Source organism: Homarus americanus, unplaced genomic scaffold (assembly GCF_018991925.1).
Source record: "Homarus americanus isolate GMGI-L3 unplaced genomic scaffold, GMGI_Hamer_2.0 scaffold36188, whole genome shotgun sequence".
NCBI classification, from domain to species: domain Eukaryota; kingdom Metazoa; phylum Arthropoda; class Malacostraca; order Decapoda; family Nephropidae; genus Homarus; species Homarus americanus.
The window spans coordinates 1,868,591-1,891,796 of record NW_024718183.1 but is presented as its reverse complement, the minus strand read 5'-3'; the positions used below and the strand labels follow the sequence as shown (position 1 = coordinate 1,891,796).

The 23,206-nt window shown below is 46.4% G+C and overlaps 1 protein-coding gene across 1 annotated transcript in view; it reads left to right on the top strand.

Moving 5' to 3' along the window:
• The window catches only part of LOC121859306 (GDP-L-fucose synthase-like), a 121,318-nt gene that overhangs the window by 88,275 nt on the left and 9,837 nt on the right, over nt 1-23,206 (top strand). The window contains exon 6 of the mRNA XM_042356102.1: nt 16,697-16,910. Within this exon, the coding sequence (XP_042212036.1) occupies nt 16,697-16,910 (214 nt within the window). The remainder of the gene's footprint in view (nt 1-16,696; nt 16,911-23,206) is intronic.

Below are 23,206 nucleotides of genomic sequence, written 5' to 3'. Positions count from 1 at the left end.
TTCTGCTATAACGCGATAATTGTGTTCTTGTAAAATATCGTGTTATAGAAAATCGCGTAATAGAAATAACAGGGCTTATGGAGAAAATAGGGTTAGGTGCAGATTACTCGAAATCGAAAAAATTTAGTATTTAGCCTAACACAAAGGATAGCACAGTCTAAATAAATGTTACATTCATATCTAATAATGAAATCATACAGTAAATTTAACACTTTACCTTGAAAAAATATGAATGTAACTTGATGGGGGAGAAGGGTGATTTTGAGGTTGATAACATTGAGCTTCTCTTCAAGTGTTATATCCTTTCTTTTACGATAATCACCGGGAATTCTATCATCAGAGCGCCTTTTGGAGATATTCTTCTTTACCATATTCACAGTTAATACCACAAAATTGGAGAAATAGTAAGCAAAAATCGCGTTATAGCAAACAAGCGTTCGCGTTATACAAATATTGTTCCGAATTCATAAATCGCGTTAGAGCAAATTCGCGTTATCAAAACACGCGTTATAGCAGAACTCCCTGTACATTGTAGGAAAAATAACATCTTAATTTTATGATGGTGTGCACACACAATTAATATTTAAGAGAAATATCAATAATATTAGGTTTTTTAACACTTACTTTAGTAGAAGAGATGGCAGAGGGCAGATTATTGGCCCTCACCTGTATCTCTATCCACCACAGAGGCTAGCAGGGCCTCCTTGTCAAACCCCTCAAAGTCCATATCCTCACTATCACTGACTTGGGCTGGCTGTGGTGGGTGAAGAACTCGGTGATGTTTTGTTGACGGCTAGCATTGATGTGGTCGTGATACAGCTTAACATAGGGCTCCATGGATTGCGACTGAAGGTTATTTGACACTTCGTAGCGATGATTGACTGGGTCTTTGGCAAGGAGGAGCTTCAATCTCTGAGCAGCCTCGATGATTTCCTTCACATCAGCATGTGTTAGTTTCTGCTCTTGTTCTTCTGTGACACCTGGCTGCTCACTGACGTCATCATCTTGCAACATCTCGTCTCTGCAGTCACCTTAGGTTGCCTGATTACCTCCAGGATGTCCTCGTTGGTGGTCTCGGAGAAGCCTGCAGCTCTAACACTTTGTGCAGCCTCTCTTGCATTCTCCAATGCCACAGCAACAGATTGAGCCTCGCCAGCCACCGCTTGCCTCTGCCTCCCACCTGGGATACCCTCCAACACATGACACCAAACCTGACGAATCATTGCCACAGATAGCTGCCCCCATGCCTTCACCAAGAAATCAACAGCTTTCTTGACGTTAAACAGTTTCCAGAACTGCTTGACTCGCACTTCATGGTCAGCCAAATCTTGTTCATGATCCTCGCTATCGGTGCCACTCTCTAGGTTTTGCAATTCATCCTTGGTGTTGGTGAAGTCGTTCAGGTGCCGAAACTTCTTGGTGGAGAAAGCAGCCTTCACGTTGCAAATCAACTCCTGATCCATGGGATTAACGACATAGTGTTAGCGGGAAGGAAGATCACTTTTACGTTGGGGTGACGACCCAGCAATAGGGGCGAGTGTCCAGGTGCGTTGTTGAGGAGCAACAAAATGTTGAATGGCACATTATTTTGCATGCAGAATTTCTGGACATCAGGAACGAGACAGTTGTCAAACCAGGAGAGGGACAGACCAGAGAGCACCTACGCCTTCCCTGAGGTTAGCCAGTGGACATTTAACTTGCTCATGTCCATATTCTTGTAGGCATGCGGCTTGCGGGCTTTGTGGATCACAGACAACTTCAGCTTAGCAGTGCCGGAGGCATTGGTGGTGAACAGTACGGTGATGCGCTCCTGCATTTTGTGCCCCCGACACTTGCTCGCAGACTTGACTACAAAGGTCTTGGATGGCAATTTCTTCCAGTACAACCCTGATTCATCCATATTGAACACTTGGTCGTCGGTGTACTGACCTTCCTCCATAATTTTCTGTAAAAGTGGGGGAAAATTCATGGCAGCAGCCCGGTCGGCACTTGCTCCTTCTCCGACTATCTCAATATTCGTGATCTTGTTGCGTAGTTTAAAACCTTGCAGCCACCCAGCGGAAGCAGTGAAGGGCTTGGGCTCTGCAGCTCCCAGTTTTATTGCCACTGATTTGTAGAGTTCTCAGGCGTAGTCCTGCACTGCCTGAGTGTCGACCACCATGTTCCTTCTTGACTGTCGAATAATATAGCTTACCAACAAACCCTCGGTCTTCAGCAGCACCTTATTGTGGCAATATTTCACCAGCGAGGCACCTACAGACTTGGTAATGTTCATGTGTTCATTGATTTTGCCGGCATCCTTCTTGATCGTGCGGATCGTCGATTCATTCACTCCATTTTGTCTGGCCAGATCCACCTGCCTTGTGCCTTTCTCTAACTCCTGAACGAACTTGTACTTAACCTCATAGCTTAAGGCGCGTCGCACCTTCTTGGGCTTGGGGCGGCTTGGGCCAGGTAGTTCAAGGTTTCTCAGGGGTAGTGGGGGTCCAGCAGAAGCCATTGTGTAGAAACAATAAAACAAAACAGGTTCCTGGGCATGAGTGAGTATACGCGGGGACAATGAGACTGGTGCGGCCAAAGTCATCAGCCCTGGTGGCAGGGCAAAGCAAGGTTAAATAGACCAATCACAGCACGCGGCAGAGGGGGTGCGTGGGTGTTAAGGATACGTGGCCCAATCACAGTCCGCAACGTCATCGGTACGAGTCTGACGTCAGCACCTTGCCCGCTGCTTGCCACGTATATGATGGCATTTACCGCGTAAATAATAATTATCGCGCCTGGGCAGGTGCCGCGTAAATGGCCAATAACGTATTAAATATCCGCGTAAACCCAGACTATACTGTATTTAAAAAAAAATACAGAACACACCCAGCTTAATGCTTGACTCACTGTCATCATAGGTCAAGCATCCGTGACTGCATTGTTCATACCATGTATAGAGCAAGAGCTGGGGGGGGGGTTAATCGCCCTTCTGAGGCCAAAAGATTTGATGGTGTTTTCGAAATGTATATTATATGAGCAAGTCAAAATGCTATTTCTTTCTTGATACAGCCTGACCAAAAACCTGTGGCAAAGGGTTCAAAATTGTACAACGCGATAGCGACTTTTTTTACACACAGGGAAATAACATCGCCATAATTGCAATTTGGCCTTACAGTGATCCCTCATTTAACGAGCGCCTCGGTTAACGAATTACCTTCCATAAGATTCTTCACTTCGGTTAACGAGTAATCCCTCGATTAACGAATTCCTTACGAGCGCCCCTCAACATGTTTTCGCTTGCTCATTAGCTGTCGTATTAGTCCGCCAATACAGTAATCGGTTCTAGTGCTTAAATTCCTTACCATTTTAGTAAATATCAAGAAGGTTGTACTACTCAATCATTTTAAAAGTTTTATATTAAATTTTTTAGTCATTTTAACAATTATCGAACATAATTAAAGTACAGGAAACTAGTTTTATGCACGCCAAACAGCCACCCAACACACCAAGCTTGGCGTCAGTTTGTTTACAGGTTCAGAGGAAGAAACATCTTGTTTGAGACTCTTCAACATAAACGCTTTTTTTCAGTGTTTACAGTCAAATTATTGGTCGCTTTGAAATATATTTTACATATTAATAATATATAGCGCAGTGCAGTGTTGATCTAAAGTAAATAATCTTGAATTACACCAAGAGAACTAAAATTTTATGGGTGAAATGGCGGCATGGGGTGACTTCTCTTCCACCCCAATGCCTTCTCTTCTTCCTTCTCCTCCACCCCCATTCTAATTCCCATCATCATCATCATGAACCAGGCACCTTCTACATGCACACCTCAAAGTAAGTGTATTTTATGCATTTATTTTTCGTTTGTATGTAATTTTCGGTGAGCTGGAACCAATTACTCATAAACCCATTGAAACAATGGTTTCGGTTAACGAGCAACCTTCTGGAACGAATTGTGCTCGTTAACCGAGGGACCATTGTATTTTGTACAGTTGTTTTGGAATTTTTTAAATAAGAAAAAATATACATTATAAAAACAATAGAAACATAGATATTGCATATTAATACATTAAAAACCATAAAAGCTCAGTTAGCACACATTAAGACAACATTTCTGATATCATAGTGCACAACTAAAATAAGGCATAATATCCCTGATGTACAGTAGAAGTCCAAAAATCCGGACTGCTTGGGGATTGGGTCGGTCCTGATTTTCGGATTTTCCGGATTCTCAGGCAGTACTTTTAAAATTAAAATTTAAGGAGGAATAAAGAAGAGATGAACAGGTACATTTTGATAGTTTATTCATTAGCAAATATAGCATGCTTCATTTATCAAAACGAGCAGTTTTAATGAAAAAGCTGTGAATTCTAGAATTTTATTCTTTGCCTTTTTGATATCATAAATTGTAGACTTTCCAATGTCGTATGTTTCCATTAGAACAGTATTGCTCACACCACGTACTAGTTTCTTAATTATTTCAAGTTCATCACTCAATTTCAACGTGTTCTTCTTTCTCTTCACACAACGAAGTTTATCTACTTTAGGAGCCATTATTATGGGCTTGTACAGTAATCTGTAAATGGAAAGAGTAGGACTCAAAATATTGTTCTATTCATACTGTGCTTGATATAATGCATTCACGGAAATGTAATATTTTTGCTAAAATGACGTACGTATTACAGTGGAAAGTGGGATCAAATCGTGACGAAAACAATGACTTTCGCTTTCTTTCGTTCAAAAGATGTTACCGTAATCACTTTTCGAATGGCTTAGTTAAAAAACTGTTGTACTGTATTACAATAATATTCTATCCTAATTGACTTGAATAAATACTACGATACCATATTTCTGAATATTTTCATTAAAATCCATCAAAATCATTTTCTTTGTCATCGTCTGCAGCACCACACAGCTTCTCCCAGTCGTCTCCTTGAACAGGGCTAGAGGGTACGTGTTTTTCGAATCGTTTTCAGTTAAAAAACTATTACATCACACGTATATTTTACCTAAACTGCGCCTGAATGAATATATTCTCGGAAATAAATAGTAGTTTTGCTGAAACGTGATGTATTTCAATGTAAAATAGGATAAAATACATGTCGAAAACAAAAGACTTTACCTAAGCTTCCGATGTTCTTGAGATGTTACTCGTTTTTTTAATAGTTTTCGGTTAAAATTCTGTTATATTACAATGATATTCTATTCATACTGTGCTTGATATAATACATTCACGGAAATGTAATATTTTTGCTGAAATGACGTACGTATTAAAGTGGAAAGTGGGGTAAAATCGTGACGAAAACAATGACTTTCGCTTTCTTTCGTTCAAAAGATGTTACCGTAATCGCTTTTCGAATGGTTTAGTTAAAAAACTGTTGTATTACAATAATATTCCCTCCTAATTGACTTGAATAAATACTTGAATGGAAATATACAATATTTTTGTTGAAACTACCCGCGTTTCAGTGTAAAGTGTTGTAATAATAAATGGTAAACAATTTGACTTCGGCACTCGTGTTTCAGTTTATAGGACGTAGAGCGTTTTTACTGATGGTTTTGTTGTTCGCTTACCCTCAAAAACGTGGGTCGAACTATAAACGAGGAATATCATAAATTAACGATTTCTTGGTCAAAAAATCAGGGTCGACAGATAAATGAGGGGGGGGTTATAGATGAGTATATACGGTATGTTGTCACAGTTTGATTGCTCGTTTTAAAGTGGAGACCACGTGGTCGCTTGTTGTCGCTGTGCAGCTGTGGCGCTCACGCATGCGCACATACACACAAAAGCCCACTAAAAATAAAAAATAAAAAATAAATAATTAGTTTTCCAAAAGTCCGGATTTTCGGGTGGTCCGGATTTTTGGCATCCGGATTTTTGGACTTTTACTGTATATAATTTTCAATTCATATAGAATCACACTTACGTACAAGATAAACTGTAGACAAACTGTATACATATTTGATTACAATCTTTGAATTACACCCACCTCTCGTTTTTGCGCTAGGGTTACGTTCTTGAAAATCACCGCTTAATTAAAAAACGCGTAAATTTAACATAATTTTCCCATAAGAATACATGTAAATGGTACAGGTTAGGGGAACCATCATATACTGCACCATACAGGGTATGAACAGTGCTCTCACTTAAACCAAGCACCCGGCCAACCTCCGACACACGCTCTCCTCTCTGAAGGCGGGTGATCACATTTAATTTCACGTCCATTGTGATTGTTTTTCGTGCCTTTTTAGCTTTAGGCACCCCAGAGGAGGCGATGGACATTTTCCAGACATGGTCAATGTGGAAAACAGTGTTTAACGCTAAAAAAGGTACGTGATAAATGAAGGTTACTAGTGTGCCCTGAAGAATGCAGTGATGGCTAGGGAAACACTGAGTAACACTGAGTTCGTTTATTGTGGATGAGAGAAATACAAGCGGTGACCAGCATGTGCCAAGCACAGCTCACGCAGTCAGACTGAGGCGCCTTGCCATATGGCAGCCTCGGGGCAATGTTGCCACATAACACGTGCAGTGTTGCCATGTGATAATATATATATGAATGCTACTCGGCACAGTAGCTTATGTACAGGGTTGCTACTCGGCACAGTAGCTTATATACATAACCTACATCTCCCTCCCCCCTCACGCTCATAGTCTTTGTCTTGAGCGGACTTCTTAGTCCTAAGTCGCTCCGAGCGTCGAGGTGCACTGTGGGGCGGATCCTCGTGAGGTGTAGGTGACTCGTCCTCGGTCAGGGGGCCAGCAGCAGGGGGTGGGACTGGCCGGAGGAAGCGGCGGTTCCTCCACCAGACACGGCCGCTCGGCATCCTGACCTTGTAGTCCCGCGACCGGCCGACGCCCATCACTATGCCCACCTTGTCCCAACGTGTCGTCGTCGGGTCCTGGACGCGGACAAGGGCACCAATCTCCAGCGGCTGAAGAGGGCGGGCACGGTCGTCATACCGAGCCCTGGCGTCCTGGGCACGTGAAGCGGCGCGGCGGTAGCAGCTCTCGGCTCTGGTCTGCCAGTCCTTCACAAAGGCCTTGGCGTGTGTAGGAACGCAAGAGCGGAGAGGGTGACCATACAGGATCTGGGCAGGGGAGCGTCCTGTGTGGGTGGGAGTGGACGCGGGTTCTGGGCAGCTCTGTGTGGCAGTGCCAGGCGCGTCGCTCGTTAACTCAAGCACCCTGCTGGCGGTGTACCGAGCAGCTGGGATCTGCTCGGGAAAGTCTCTGGGCACCACGCCTAACTCCTTGCAGTGCTCCCACGACAACAAGGGTGTAGCGAGAGTAGGCCGCACGTCGATCCATCCGTAACACGACCTGTCGCCGTAGGTGATCTCTGCCTGAAAGGAGCCCACAGCGTCCGGCATCTGGGAACCGTCCGCATTGTAGTACTGCAGCTGCGGCGGTGGTCCCAGGCCGCGTTTGGTGAGGCCCAGTTTCTGGAGGTGCTTCAACCCAATCACCGTAGTATCGGCGCCGGTGTCCGGTATCACCTCGATGTGACCCGACACATCACCGTGTGTGACGGCGACGCGGATAGTAGGGGAAGGGGTAGCCCTGGGGCGTGTGGTCGATTCCACCCTCCTGATGTGACTCCGCTGCTGCTTGGGGCTGCGTGGGCCATCTGGAGGGGGCTGCGTGCGAACCACCCCGAGGGAAGTGCGCTGCTGTCCTCCTCGTCTCGGGCTTTTGGGCTTGGGTTGGCGGCAGCACTTGTCGTAGTGTCCATAGCGACCGCAGGCCTGACACTTGTGGCCTCGTGCAGGGCACCTGTCTGTGTTAGACCAGTGGCCCTTACGGTCACATCCACGACACAGTGCGTCGGCGGCCGGGCAAGTCTTGGGGCTGTGCTGCTTTCCACAGCTGCCACAGGAAGCACTAGGCGGAGGCGTGGAAGAACGTGTGGCAGCCTTCGCGTTGTTGGCCGCCTTCTTATCCTTCTTGTATTGTGAGATAGCTCTCACAGCAGGTGGGGCCCATAAGGCAGAGGTGGCGGACTTAGTGGCCTCGTATGACCGACATTCAGTCACTACCACCTGGAGTGTGGAGGAAGCGTCCAGGGGGATGAGTCGCTGCATCAACTCTTCGTGCCTGACACCTGTCAAGATCCCGTGCTTGATCCAGGCTTCCTCACATTCCCGGCTGTGCGCCTTGCAGACGTCGATCTCCTCAGACAAACTCTTCAAACGTACAAAAAAGTCGTCAAAGGATTCGTTCTCCGCCTGCTTGCAGCTGGTAAAGGCACGGCGACGCAAAGCCTCGTTGTTCCGACCCTTAACGTGCTCCTGTAAAAGGTCGAGCACATCCGTCACTGAAGAGGTAGAGTCGGGAGGCACGTGCAACGTGTGCTCCAAAACTCTCTGGGTCTCCAGCGACAAACACATCCGCAGTTGGATGAGCTGTTTGTTTGGAGGCATGCTGTCAAGGTCCACCATCGTGGAGTAATCTGTCCAACGCCGCCTCCACTCACGAAAAAGCTGAAACGTGACGTCTGGTGAGAGGGCGGGTGGGGGTTGAACAGATGCCTTGGGAGCTGGAGGACGCTGGTGTGGTGGAGGAGGGAGTGTACTGGTGCCTTGAAGCGCGCTACCTGCGAGTGAGGGAGGGTGGGTTAGCGCCAGGGTCGCCAATAGTGCCTCAAAACGCAACTTTTCCTCCTCTCTTCGTGTCTCCTCCCTCTGAAAATCCATTTCTCTACGTCGCTCGTCCCGGTCGTCCATCCACCTCAGAATTGTGGCAATGTCCGTCACAGGAGGTGGAGGATGAGAGTCTGCGCCGGGTGGAGGGGAAGGTGGTGGGGAGTCGTGTCTCCCATCTTGACGTTGTCCCTTCTTACCTCCCATCTTTGTGTGTGCGTGGACTGCACTGTTTAATATATAAAGTGGCGCCTCAACAGCTCGAACCACATATATAAGACATAAACAGCACAAAAATCACGCTTATGGTCCAGGTCCACTGTTCTGTCCGTGAGTGAGTGAGTGCGTGCGTGCGTGTGTGTGTGTGTGTGTCTGAGAGAGCGGAGCGTGGTGGACGGCGGTCGGCGGAGGCAGAGGCAAGACCAGTGTCCCACCGGATGTCGCACGAGAAGGGTGTGCGCCTGCGTGCTCCGTGGGTACCGCAAAAACACAGGCCAATGCACAACTCGGCTCTAGACACACACTAATACACTGACACTAACACTGGCACCGTCACTAAAACGCACTGTGACGGAGCAACACTGCACATCGCGGCGAAACACAGCGCAACACAACACAACACACTGAGTCGAGCGTATCACCGGCAGACGTAACTGTCGGCATTGTTCACACACTTAGTAAGTCCACAGATCCTAGACACTGCGCCATGAAGGTTACTAGTGTGCCCTGAAGAATGCAGTGATGGCTAGGGAAACACTGAGTAACACTGAGTTCGTTTATTGTGGATGAGAGAAATACAAGCGGTGACCAGCATGTGCCAAGCACAGCTCACGCAGTCAGACTGAGGCGCCTTGCCATATGGCAGCCTCGGGGCAATGTTGCCACATAACACGTGCAGTGTTGCCACGTGATAATATATATATGAATGCTACTCGGCACAGTAGCTTATGTACAGGGTTGCTACTCGGCACAGTAGCTTATATACATAACCTACAATAAACACACAATGCAAATGAGAGCACAGAGAAAAAGTAGTGCTGGTGTGAACTGAGAAAGTGATACGCGGGAAGCTTGCTGGACGTCTTCACAGTTGTTGTACAGAATACTTCATTATCATCATTATCTTCATCATTAGTAGTAATAATCTTTATTATTACACTATAATAATTATTATAATTATTAATAATATTAAAATCATTCATGTTGATATGACTGAGACTTTATAGTAATAACTTACAAGCACCTCACCAGGCATAAAAAAAAAGGTATGATGTCATGATTCTTATACAAATAATTAATCAATCTCAATCTTCTTATGAAGCAGTCATATAATACCTATTTATCATACCACATTTCCCAGAACTAAATAAACAAATAAAGCAATTCTATTGTAATTCAAATAGAATATCATTCACAGCGTTATATACTGTAGTTACAAAATGAATTGAGCATTTGTGAGTTGCATCAGAGTCCTAATTTGACTCACCTGATGATTCATATGTTAATTTATCTTCACAAACATCTGTAGATAACTTGGTTGTGTCATCCATTGCTACACATATTTCCTGTGGAATCTGATCACCTTCAAACCATTTTATTTTGTACCGCCCATGTTTGAGTTCCCAGCCGCTGTCTTCTGCTTGCCACTGTATTGGAGTTGTTGTGTCTGCCTTCTCTCGTACTGATGCTACATACTGTAGTTTGTACGCTTAATTTTTTCAGCCCAAACTGATGTGCATGGAGGAAGAAGGCTCGGATCACTATACTTAATATTTTCAAGCGGATGCTGATGAGTAGCAGGTGCATTATTTTGCCCTAAACAAAGCAAATCTTGCATCATTCACACTTTTAAGCTTTCCTTTCCCATAGAGTGCACACAAATGATTCTAATGACAATATCACATCTGGAGAGACTTCTGGATAATCCTCAACCTTGGAAAAGGCTCCCTGAAAAACCGTAGACTTTTTCATGATATCATACTGGCGTACCATTCCTTTTCGCATGAATGATGATGTGTAGCCGCATCCTGTAAAAGTATGTATTGCTGGTAAGGCAGAGCAGTTGGTCTTTTATAAATTAGCAGCAAGGGCAGTAACATCTATATATCTATGAGAGTTGTTGCTGCTGAATCCAAGGTTCATCCGAACATTGATAGTACCAGTACCCTTTGCAACATGGTAAATTATGATCACTAATATATCTGTCATTTGCTCTAACTCTAACCTGGGCATCTGTCATGGTTTCCTTGATATGGTTCACATGCAAAACAACATGTGTGTCTGCTTCCTCATGCTGACAGCCAAGTTCAGGTACAATCTGCTGAAACATTGATCCACTCTTCTTCTAGTGCTAGGTAGATTTCATGACCAGTTAACATTTCTTTGTATGTGTTTTTTTCCCATTCAGCTGCAGGAATTTGAACAGTAATGTCTTGAATAGGCCGGATGACAGTGCGTGACTGAAATTTTTTGGTCGTTTCTGCTCAGGGTCAGCAACAACAATGTTGACCTCAGTTCACATGTCGTTCATTGTCTTTAATTGGTGGACTTGTACAAGTATCACACACACAAAGTCCACTTGTCTAGCATGAGCACACAACTTTGAGAGCAGGGCTTCAGCCACCCCACTATAGGTAGCAGGGAGATCTGATCTGATGAGAAACATTGCATCTATAACACAAGCATTGATTGTGGCTGACTGTTTACTTTCATTTAAAGTTTCTTGGGAGTACAGATTTTCCTGTTTTATTGATTAATCCATTAATATGTGCCTGAGATGCAGGTACGGGGGTGATAGGGTAACTCAAAACTTTAGAAAGATCAATAAATATTTTTGTGGCTAGGTATAAAAACCTAACAAATAGGTCTCTTGTTGCTTGTATCTCTTAGATCGTCATATCTTTTCCAGTTAATTGACTTTTACTTCCTCTGCTGCAAAGTTCTTCACTCTACACCATGGTATTGGTTTTTCAAATGTAATACCTGTAGCATCATTGTAACAGCCTGCTACGAACTCATCACACCACTTCTGGCCAATATCAATAGTACACTGTGTCAACTCTTTCTCTTTTTCTGAAACTGCACAGCCAGTTGAAATGCAATACAGATTTTCATCACTAACAGCTTTATAGTGATATCTTACAGAAATAAAGTACAGCGTTTAATGACAAAACCTCATCACTCAGTTATAGTACTGACCACTAAATTATATTTCAATATTAATTATATAGAGTGACAAGTTATTCCCTAAAATATAACTCTCAGACTGTTATGTAAAATTTTTAGCCCTTTGCCACAGGATTTTGGCCAGGGTGTATCAAGTTAGAAATTGTATTTTGACTGACTCATATACAGGTAATATACATTTCAAAAATACCTTCAAACCTTTTAGCCTCACACGGGTGATAACACCCCTCCCCCTCCCCCCCCAGCTCTTGGACTAGTATGCAAAGCAAAAAAAATTTACAATAATGCAGTGACTCATCAGGGGTTGAATGTGTGATTTTTTTATTTGTAGATAACATATCTCCAGTTATTGTATATAATGGGAGTCCATGTATTACTCGGGTAATATAATTATTATAGATGTTGGCTTAGTGTTTCCGACTGTTCACTCTTTCCAATCTCGTCCAGTTTCTCATAAGTACTGATTGTACAGTATAAAGCTATTACTACAGTGTAGTCTGCATTTACGCGGTCAATTGAACCCGTGGAGGCCCGTGTAAAACGAGAAACGCGTAAATGAAATAACAGAACATATGGGATTAATTGAAATAGAGACTGGGCTGACCCCCAAACTCCACTTTTTGGCGACACAATACGTACGTTGTAGTAAAAATGACATCTTAACTTTATGATGGTATGCACACACACATAATATAGAAGAGAAATATCAATAAGAGAATAATATACTGTACCAGGTAAAAGAAAAATCAAGGTTTAACACTTACGTTAGGTTAGGTTAGAAAAAATCAAGGTTTAACACTTACGTTAGGTTAGGTTAGGTTTAACACTTACGTTAGTAGAAAAGATGGGTCGGTATACGTTGATGGGGGCTGGTTCCGAGGCAAAGGGCAGATAACTGGCCCTCAGGTGAATCACCATCACTATCCACCACAGTTGTCAGGGCCTCCCTGACAAATCCCTCAAAGTCAACATTACTGTCACTATTACTGGCTTGGGCTGGCTGTGGTGGGTTGCGGGCAAAGAAGTCCGTGATGTTACGCTGGCGGCTAGTGTTGATGTGTTCGTGATACATCTTGATGTACAGCTCCATAGTCTGCAACAGCTGGTTATTGAAGACTTCATAGCGGTGATCGTCAGAGTCGTTGGAAAAGACGAGCTTGAGTTTCTCTGCAAACTCGATGGCATCCTTTATATGTGTTAACTTATGTTCTTCTCGGGCTGCCGCACCACCTGCATCTTCACTGACGTCATCGTCTTCCAACATCTCTTCGGCAGTCACCTCAGGATCCCTGATCACCTCCATAATGTTTTCGTTGGTGGTCTCGGAGAAGCCTGCAGCTGTAACACTCAGTGCAGCTTCTCTTGCAAGGTCCACTGCCACTGCAACAGACTGAACCTCACCAGTCACAGGTTGACTCTGCCTCCCACCTGGGATACCTTGCAACACATGCCGCAATGCGTGACGAATCGTTGCCACAGACAGCTGTCCCCATGCCTCCACCAAGAAATCAACAGCTTCCTTGACGTTGAATTTCTTCCAAAATTGTTTGACGCGAACTTCTTGATCCACCAACTCTTCTTCCTCGTCCTCGTCGCTCTCGCTATCGGTGTCATCCAGGTTACGCAACTCATCCTAGGTGTTGGTACAGTCGTTCAGGAGCTTAAACTTCTTTGCAGAGAATGCAGCCTTAACGTTGCATATCAACTCCTGGTCCATGGGCTGGATTAACGACGTAGTGTTGGGAGGAAGGAAGACCACTTTTACGTTGGGGTGACGTTCCAACAGTAGGGGGCGAGTGTCCTGGTTCATTGTCAAGGAGCAACAAAATGTTGAATGGAACATTCTGTTGCTCACAGAATTTCTTGACGTCTGGAACGAAACAGTCATCAAACCAGGAGAGGGACAGAGTAGAGAACATCCACGCCTTACATGCGGTTAGCCAGTGGACATTTAGCTTGGTCATGTCCATGTTCTTGTAAGCGTGTGGCTTGCGGGCTGTGTGGATCACCGATAACTTGAGCTTACAGTTACCAGAGGCATTGGTGGTAAACAGGACGGTGATGCGCTCCTTCTGCAATTTCCGGCCCCGACACTTGCTGGCAGACTTGACAACGAAGGTCTTGGAAGGTAGCTTTTTTCCAAAACAGACCGGATTCATCCATGTTGAACACCTGGTCGTCGGTGTACTGTCCTGCCTCCATAACTTCTCGGAAGAATGGAGGAAAATCCCTAGCCGCAACATGGTCAGCACTCGCTTCTTCACCACCAATGTTAATGTTGGTGATCTTGTTCCTCTTCTTAAACCTCTGCAACCACCCAGAGGAAGCATTGAAGAGTTTGGGCTCTGCAATTCCCATCTTGCGTGCCACTGCTCCGTACAGTTCACGTGCGTAGTCCTGAACTGACCGCGTGTCCACCGCCATGTTCCGTCTTGCCTGACGAATTAAGTAGCTCACCAGCAAATTCTCAGTCTTGAGCAGCACCTTGTTCTGGTAGTATTTCACCATTGAAGCACCTGCAGACTTTGTGATGCTCATGTGTTCTTTTATCTTGGGGGCATCCTTCTTCATCGTCCGGATCATAGATTCGTTCGCGCCATGCTGGCGCGCCAAATCAACTTGCCTCGTCCCTTTTTCTAACTCTTGTGCGATCTTGTAGTTAACTTCGTAACTTAGGGCACGTCGTATCTTCTTTGACTTGGAGCGGCTGGGTCCAGGTAATGCAAGGTTTTTCTGTAGTGATGGGGGTCCAGCGGATGCCATTCTTACCAGATTAACGGGAACAATAGAACACAGTATACACTGGGTGACTGGGTACAGGACGACTGACGCGGGTAGCGGCTTCTTCTCTGTGGTGGCAAGGCACATCATATTACATTGAACCAATCACAGCTAGCAGGGGAGGGAGGTAAGGATGCATGGCCCAATCACAGTCCGATACGTCATATGACGTCACCAATAACTCAACAGCGACATACTGCGCAACCTTACTCGCACCGCTTCCCCCCGCTTATGGTCAAGCATGGCGGGATGGGAGGCCACTTGAATCCAAAATGGCGCAGCGCGTCTGGACCTCCAGCTGCTCGCCGCGTAAATGACCAAATTTACCGCGTAATTAAAGCATTTCAATTCTGGCAAGGCACCGCATAAATGACCAAACGCGTTAACCAAAACCGCTTAAATCCAGACTATACTGTATACAGTAAACCCTTGATAACTTGGCACATATGGGGCTCTGTCCTTCACGATTTATCCCAAATTCTGATTTATCAAGGCACTTACCCCCCACCCCCATAATAATGCAGTACAACAATAAAACATTATTGGCCCATATATGTTTTCATGTAATTACTAATTTTCTAAAAGTATCTCTAACCAGCACTGAAGGTGAAGAATGAAACATCATTGTACTAGGTGACAGATGCATGGTAGGTGAAATAGGTGTCGGAAGTGATGGATGGGGGACACTTAAGTAAACAGTGCTGCACTTCTGTACAGTATACTGTACTATTGTAATATGTTCGCTTATATAAAATAAAGAATTTGATTTTCACTTAAACGTACTAGAATACTATATTGTACACTATTTTCACTTATACATTACTAGAGTACTATATTGTACACTATTTTCACTTAAACATTACTAGAGTACTATATTGTACATTATTTCACTTAAATGCTATGTTAACACTGAGATGACAAGGAACAGTGTGCAATCACTCACTATTGGATGACAGCAAGATACGTGGCACTCCTGGGGAAATACAATGTGGGAAATTGGCACTGCTGGAAGTGATGTCTGAGGAAGAGTATCCTGATACTGTAGGTATCACTAAGGAGGCTTCACTGCTTCACGAGACACTTCCTGAAGGGCTCAACACTTCCTTTCTCAGCACTGGCAGCCTCACCAACAACTTCCCGGTTAACTAAGCAATAGACGGCTTCTAAAATTGAAAAGCCAACCTGCACTTGCATTGAAGCCTTTTATCTTAAGGTGTTGTGCAAAGTGAACTGCGGCATTTTGAATGTCCACGCCTCGTACTTTGATGCCTGATGCACGTTCTTGCTCGTGCCACTTGTGCACAGCTTGATCTAAGTCACCAAACTCTGCAGGCTTAATTCTTTTGTACACTTTTTTTGAATGCCCAACGTCCTCTAGACTTAAAAAGTGCTTCTGAATCCTGTCATGATTCTATTTTATATCGTAAGATGTACTGGATTTGATCCCAAACTTCTTATACACATGGATGCCCCAGCATCAACTCGGTCAAACACTTTATTCTTTCCCTGAAGACTCGGGGACTTGAGCTTCATGCCCAACCTATAGCTCCTTGACGGTGCAGACACCATATCAATGATGTTTGATGAGGGAGATGACAAGCAGAGAACAAAGTGTGGAGAGACAGGCAATGCACTACCGACCACAGCAATAATAAACACCAGACTGACCAAGTGTGGAGAGCAGCTCGGTATCGCTGTGTCACTGTTACTCACGTGGCTAAATATACCAAATATACCGAGATTTTGCAATACTGTATAATTTTATAAAACTTGGCATTTCCCGAATTATTTCATAATAACTTCCGAGAGCATAGCCGTGGTGATTTACAGTATATGAAATTCTGAAATATTGATTGCCAAGTCGTCAAGGGCTTACTGCATGTATTTCACTTAATTTTATTCATTAAAAATACATTTTAATTTGAGGATTTTTTTTTTTTTTTATTATACAAGAATATATCTTGGCATTTATTTTGGGAGTCTGGGAAAATGTATTTTGATTTATGTGAAAGTTATTGAATAATGGTTTTCAGTAGTCTTTATTTTTATGACCTTAACAGACTGGATTTATAACTAAACTAATTAAAATTTTCAGACATATACAGCAAAGAAAAATGGAACGCCCTTTACAGTGTGGGGAACAGGCAAACCTCTGCGACAGTTTGTGTACTCGCTGGACCTGGCCAAGCTAATGATATGGGTGCTGCGAGATTATAATGAGATCACTCCCATTATCCTTTCAGGTGAGTTTAACAAAGATAAAGTGTATGGATATGTACATACCAAGATATGTGAACACGCCTGGCTCAGGACTCTTGTTACCATTCATTGTACCATTTATTCACATGTCTGTATTACTTCATATTATTATAGCATGTCTGATGTCTATGCTTATGTCTAATGCCTATGTTCATTTACTATGTGTGTGGGTGGTTGTTGAAGGGTGTGTGTGTGGGTGGTTGTTGAAGGTGTGTGTGGGTGGTTGTTGAAGGGTGTGTGTGTGGTGGGTGGTTGTTGAAGGGTGTGTGTGTGTGGGTGGTTGTTGAAGGGGTGTGTGTGTGTGGGTGGGTGGTTGTTGGGAAGGGTGTGTGTGTGTGTGTGTGTGGGTGATTTGTTGAAGGGTGTGTGTGTGGGTGGTTGTTGAAGGGTGGGTGGGTGGTTGTTGGAAGGGTGTGTGTGTGGGTGGTTGTTCAAGGGTGTGTGTGTATGGGTGGGCGTTTGGTGAAGGGGTGTGTGCGTGTGTGGTTCTTGAAGGGTGTGTGTGTGTGTGTGGGTGGTTGTTGGAAGGGTGTGCCGTGTGTGTGTGTGTGTGTGGGTGGTTGTTGGAAGGGGTGTGTGTGTGTGGGTGGTTGTTGAAGGGTGGGTGGGTGGTTGTTGGAAGGGGTGTGTGTGTGGGTGGTTGTTCAAGGGTGTGTGTGTATGGGTGGGTGGTTGTTGGAAGGGTGTGTGTGCGTGTGTGTGGTTCTTGAAGGGTGTGTGTGTGTGTGGGTGGTTGTTGAAGGGTGTGTGTGTGTAGGTGGTTGTTGAAGGTGTGTGTGTGTGTGGGTGGTTGTTGAAGAAGGGTGTGTGTGTGGGTGGTTGTTGAAGGGTGTGTGTGTGTGTGTGGGGGGTGTGTGTGGTGTGTGGTGTGTGTGTGGGTGGTGTGTATGTGTGTGTTGGTGGGTAGTTGTTGGAAGGGTGTGTGTGTGGTGGATTTGGTTGTTGGGGTGTGTGTGTGTGTGTGTGTGTGTGTGTGTGTGTGTGTGTGTGTGTGTGTGTGGGTGGTTGTTGGAAGAGGGTGTGTGTGTGTGTGTGTGTGTGTGTGGGTGGTTGTTGGAAGGGTGTGTGTATGGGCGGGTGGTTGTTGAAGGGTGTGTGTGTGGGTGGGTGGTTGTTGAAGGGTGTGTGTGTGGGTGTTTGTTGGAAAGGGTGTGTGTGTGGGTGGTTGTTGAAGGGTATGTATGTGTGTGGGTGGTTGTTGAAGGGTGTGTGTGTGGGTGGTTGTTGGAAGGGTGTGTGTGTGGGTGGATTTGTTGGAAGGGTGTGTGTGTGTGGGTGGTTGTTGGAAGGGTGTGTGTGTGTGTGTGGGTGGGTGGTTGTTGGGGGTGTGTGTGTGTGTGTGGGTGGGTGGTTGTTGGAGGGTGTGTGTGTGTGTGGGTGGTTGTTGAAGAGGGTGGGTGGGTGGTTGTTGGAAGGGTGTGTGTGTGGGTGGTTGTTCAAGAGATTATTGTGTGTATGGGTGGAGTGGTTGTTGAAGGGTGTGTGTGCGTGTGTGGATTTTCTTGAGAAGGGTGTGTGTGTGTGTGTGTGGGTGGTTGTTGAAGAGGGTGTGTGTGTGTGTGTGTGGTAAGGTGAGTTTGTTGAAGGGTGTGTGTGTGTGTGGGTGGTTGTTGAAGGGTGGGTGGGTGGTTGTTGAAGGGTGTGTGTGTGGGTGGTTGTTCAAGGGGTGTGTGTGTGTGGGTGGGTGGTTGTTGAAGGGTGTGTGTGTGCGTGTGTGTGGTTCTTGGGGGTGTGTGTGTGTGTGGGTGGTTGTTGGAAGGGTGTGTGTGTGTGTGGGTGGTTGTTGAAGGGTGTGTGTGTGTGTGGGTGGTTGTTGAAGGGTGTGTGTGTGGGTGGTTGTTGGAAGGGTGTGTGTGGCTGTGTGTGTGTGTGGGGGGTGTGTGTGTGTGTGGTGTGTGTGTGGGTGGTGTGTATGTGTGTGTGTTGGTGGGTAGTTGTTGAAGGGTGTGTGTGTCGTGTGTGTGGGTGGTTGTTACAGAAGGGTGTGTGTGTGTGTGTGTGTGTGTGTGTGTGTGTGTGTGTGTGTGTGGTAGGTGTGTGGGTGGTTGTTGAAGGGTGTAGGTGGTAGGTGGGTGGGGTGTGTGTGTGTGTGTGTCTGTGGGGGTGTGTGTGTGGGTGGTAGGTGGGTGGTGTGTGTGTGTGTGTGGGTGGGTGGTTGTTGAAGGGTGTGTGTGTGTGTGTGTGTGGTTGTTGAAGGGTGTGTGTGTGTAGGTGGTTGTTGAATGGTGTATGTGTGGGTGGTTGTTGAAGGAAGGGTGTGTGTGTGTGTGTGGGTGAGATTTGTTGAGGTGTATGTGGGTGGGTGGTTGTTGAAGGGTGTGTGTGTGTGGGTGGTTGTTGAAGGGTGTGTGTGTGTGTGTGTGTGTGGTTGTTGAAGGTGTGTGTGTGTGTGGGTGGTTTATTTGAAGGGTGTGTGTGTGTGTGGGTGGTTGTTGAAGGGTGGTGTGTGTGTGTGGTTGTTGAAGGGTGTGTGTGTGGGTGGTTGTTTGAAGGGGTGTGTGTGTGGGTGGTTGTTGGAAGGGTGTGTGTGTGGGTGGTTTGTTGAAGGGTGTGTGTGTGTGTGTGTGTGTGGTTGTTGGAAGGGTGTGTGTGTGGGTGGTTGTTGGAAGGGTGTGTGTGTGTGTGTGTGTGTGTGTGGTTGTTGAGGTGTGTGTGTGGGTGGTTGTTGAATGGTGTATGTGGTGGGTGGTTGTTGAAGGGGTGTGTGTGTGTGTGTGTGGGTGGTTGTTGAAGGGTGTGTGTGTGTGTGGGTGGTTGTTGGGGTGTGTGTGTGGGTGGTTGTTGAAGGGTGTGTGTGTGTGTGTGGGTGGTTGTTGGAAGGGTGTGTGTGTGTGGGTGGTTTGTTGGAAGGGGTGTGTGTGTGGGTGGTTTGTTGAAGGAGGTGTGTGTGTGGGTGGTTGTTGGAAGAGATTGTGCGTGCTTGGTGGTTGTTGAAGAAGTGTGTGTGTGTGTGTGTGGTTGTTGAAGGGTGTGTGTGTGGGTGGTTGTTGAAGGGGTGTGTGTGTGTGTGTGTGTGGTTGTGGAAGGTGTGTGTGGTGGTTGTTGAAGGGTGTATGTGTGGGTGGTTGTTGGAAAGGGTGTGTGTGTGTGTGGTGGTTGTTGAAGGTGTGTGTGTGTGTGTGGGTGGTTGGTGAAGGTGTGTGTGTGTGTGTGTGGGTAGTTGTTGAAGGTTGTGTATGTGTGTGTGTGTGGTTTTGGAAGAGATTGTGTGTGGGTGTTTGTTGGAGATTATGTGTGGGTGGTTGTTGAGGGTGTGTGTGTGTGTGTGGGTGGTTGTTGCTTGAAGGGTGTGTGTGTGTGTGGGTGGTTGTTGGGGGTGTGTGTGTGTGTGGGTGGTTGTTGTTGAAGGGTGTGTGTGTGTGGGTGGTTGTTGAAGGGGTGTGTGTGTGTGTGGGTGGTTGTTGAAGGGTGTGTGTGTGTGTGTGTGTGTGTGTGGGTGGTTGTTGAAGGGTGTGTGTGTGTGGGTGGTTGTTGAAGGGGTGGGTGGGTGGTTGTTGGTGTGTGTGTGGGTGGTTGTTCAGGGTGTGTGTGTATGGGTGGGTGGTTGTTGGGGTGTGTGTGCGTGTGTGGTTCTTGAAGGGTGTGTGTGTGGGTGGTTGTTGAAGGGTGTGTGTGTGTGTGTGGGTGGTTGTTGAAGGGTGTGTGTGTGTGTGGGTGGTTTGTTGAAGGGTGTGTGTGGGTGGTTGTTGGAAGGGTGTGTGTGTGTGTGTGGGGGTGTGTGTGTGTGTGGGTGTGTGTGGGTGGTGTGTATGTGTGTGTTGGTGGGTAGTTGTTGAAGGGGTGTGTGTGTGTGTGGGGTGGTTGTTAGGGTGTGTGTGTGTGTGTGTGTGTGTGTGTGTGTGTGTGTGGTAGGTGTGTGGGTGGTTGTTGGAAGGGTGTGGGTGGTAGGTGTGGGTGGTGTGTGTGTGTGTGTGTCTGTGGGTGTGTGTGTGTGGTGTGTGTGTGGGTGTGGCCAGGTGGGTGGTGTGTGTGTGTGTGTGGGTGGGTAGTTGTTGAAGGGTGTGTGTGTGTGTGTGTGTGTGGCTGGTTGTTGAAGGGTGTGTGTGTGTGGGTGGTTGTTGGATGGTGTATGTGTGGGTGGTTGTTAGGGTGTGTGTGTGTGGCGGTGGTTGTTGAAGGGTGTGTGTGGGTGGGTGGTTGTTGAAGGGTGTGTGTGTGGGTGGTTGTTGGAAGGGTGTGTGTGTGTGTGTGTGTGGTTGTTGGAAGGGTGTGTGTGTGTGTGGGTGGTTGTTGAAGGGTGTGTGTGTGTGGGTGGTTGTTGGAAGGGGTGTGTGTGTGTGTAGTTTGTTGGAAGGGGTGTGTGTGTGGGTGGTTGTTGGAAGGGGTGTGTGTGTGTGGGTGATTGTTGAAGGGTGTGTGTGGGTGGATGTTGAAGAGTGTGTGTGTGTGTGTGTGTGTGTGGCTGGTTGTTGAAGGGTGTGTGTGTGGGTGGATTTGTTGGAAGGGTGTGTGTGTGTGTGTGTGTGTGGTTTGTTGAAGGGGTGTGTGTGTGGGTGGTTGTTGAATGGTGTATATGGCTGGGTGGTTGTTGGAAGGGTGTGTGTGTGTGTGTGTGTGTGGGTGGTTGTTGGAAGGGTGTGTGTGTGTGTGTGGGTGAGTTGTTGAAGGGTGTGTGTGGTATTGTGGGTGGTTGTTGAGAAGGGGTGTGTGTGTGGGTGGTTGTTGAAGGGTGTGTGTGTGTGGGTGGTTGTTGAAGGGTGTGTGTGTGGGTGGTTGTTGAAGAGGGTGTGTGGGTGGTTGTTGGAAAGAGGTGTGCGTGTGGGTGGTTTGTTGAAGAGTGTGTGTGTGTGTGGTGTGTGGTTGTTGGAAGGGTGTGTGTGTGGGTGGTTGTTGGAAGGGTGTGTGTGTGTGTGTGTGTGGTTGTCAGAAGGGTGTGTGTGTGGGTGGTTGTTGAAGGGTGTATGTGTGTGGTGGTTGTTGGAAGGGTGTGTGTGTGTGTGTAGGTGGTTGTTGGAAGGGTGTGTGTGTGTGGGTGGGTTGTTGGGAAAGGGTGTGTGTGTGTGTGTGGGTGGTTGTTGGGGTTGTGTATGTGTGTGTGTGTGGTTTTGAAGGGTGTGTGTGTGGGTGTTTGTTGGAAGGGTGTATGTGTGGGTGGTTGTTGGAAGGGTGTGTGTGTGTGTGTGGGTGGTTGGTGAAGGGTGTGTGTGTGTGTGGGTGGTTGTTGGAAGGGGTGTGTGTGTGTGTGTTTGTGGTTGTTGAAGGGTGTGTGTGTGTGGGTGGGTGGTTGCTGAAGGGTGTGTGTGTGGGTGGTTGTTGAAGGGGTGTGTGTGTGTGTGTGTGTGTGTGTGGTTGTTGAAGGGGTGTGTGTGTGTGTGGGTGGTTGTTGGAAGGGGTGTGTGTGTGTGGGTGGTTGTTGGAAGGGTGTGTGTGTGTGTGTGGGTGGTTGTTGGAAGGGTGTGTGTGTGGTTGTTGAAGGGGTGTGGGTGGTTGTTGGAAGGGTGTGTGTGTGGGTGGTTGTTGAAGGGTGTGTGTGTGTGTGGGTGGTTGTTGAAGGGTGTGTGTGTGTGTGTGGTTGTTGAAGGGGTGTGTGGGTGGGTGGTTGTTGAAGGGTGTGTGTGTGGGTGGTTCAAGGAGGTGTGTGTGTGGGTGGGTGGGTGGTTGTTGGAAGGGTGTGTGGTAGTGGGTGGTTGTTGAAGGGGTGTGTGTGTGGTAGGGTGGTTGTTGAAGGGGTGTGTGTGGGTGAAGTTTGTTGGGGAAGGGGTGGTAGTAGTAGTAGGGTGAGTTTGTTGGGGTGTAGTAGTAGTATTGGTAGTAGTATTATTGAGTTTGTTCAGAAGGGGTGTGTGTGTGTGGGTGGTTGTTGGAAGGGGTGTGTGTGTGTGTGTGGGTGGTTGTTGGAAGGGTGTGTGTGTGGGTGAGGATTTGTTTGAAGGTGCTGTGTGTGTGTGTGTGGTTGTTGAAGGGCGTGTGTGTGTGTGTGGGTGGTTGTTGAAGGGGTGTGTGTGTGTGTGTGGTTCAAGGGTGTGTGTGGGTGGGTGGTTGTTGAAGGGTGTGTGTGTGTGTGTGTGTGTGGTTGATTGGAAGGGTATGTGTGTGTGTGTGTAGGTGGTTGTTGAAGAGGTGTGTGTGTGTGTATGTGATTTGTTGAAGAGGTGTGTGTGTGGGTGGTTGTTGAAGGTGTGTGTGTGTGTGTGGTTGAAGGGGCGTGTGTGTGTGTGTGTGGGTGGTTGTTGGGGAAGGGTGTGTGTGTGTGTGGTTCAAGGGTGTGTGTGTGGGTGGGTGGTTGTTGGAAGGGTGTGTGTGTGGGTGGTTGTTGAAAGAAAGGGTAGTATTGTGTGTGGGTGGTTTGTTGAAGGGTGTGTGTGTGTGGGTGGTTGTTGGAAGGTGTGTGTGTGGGTGGTTGTTG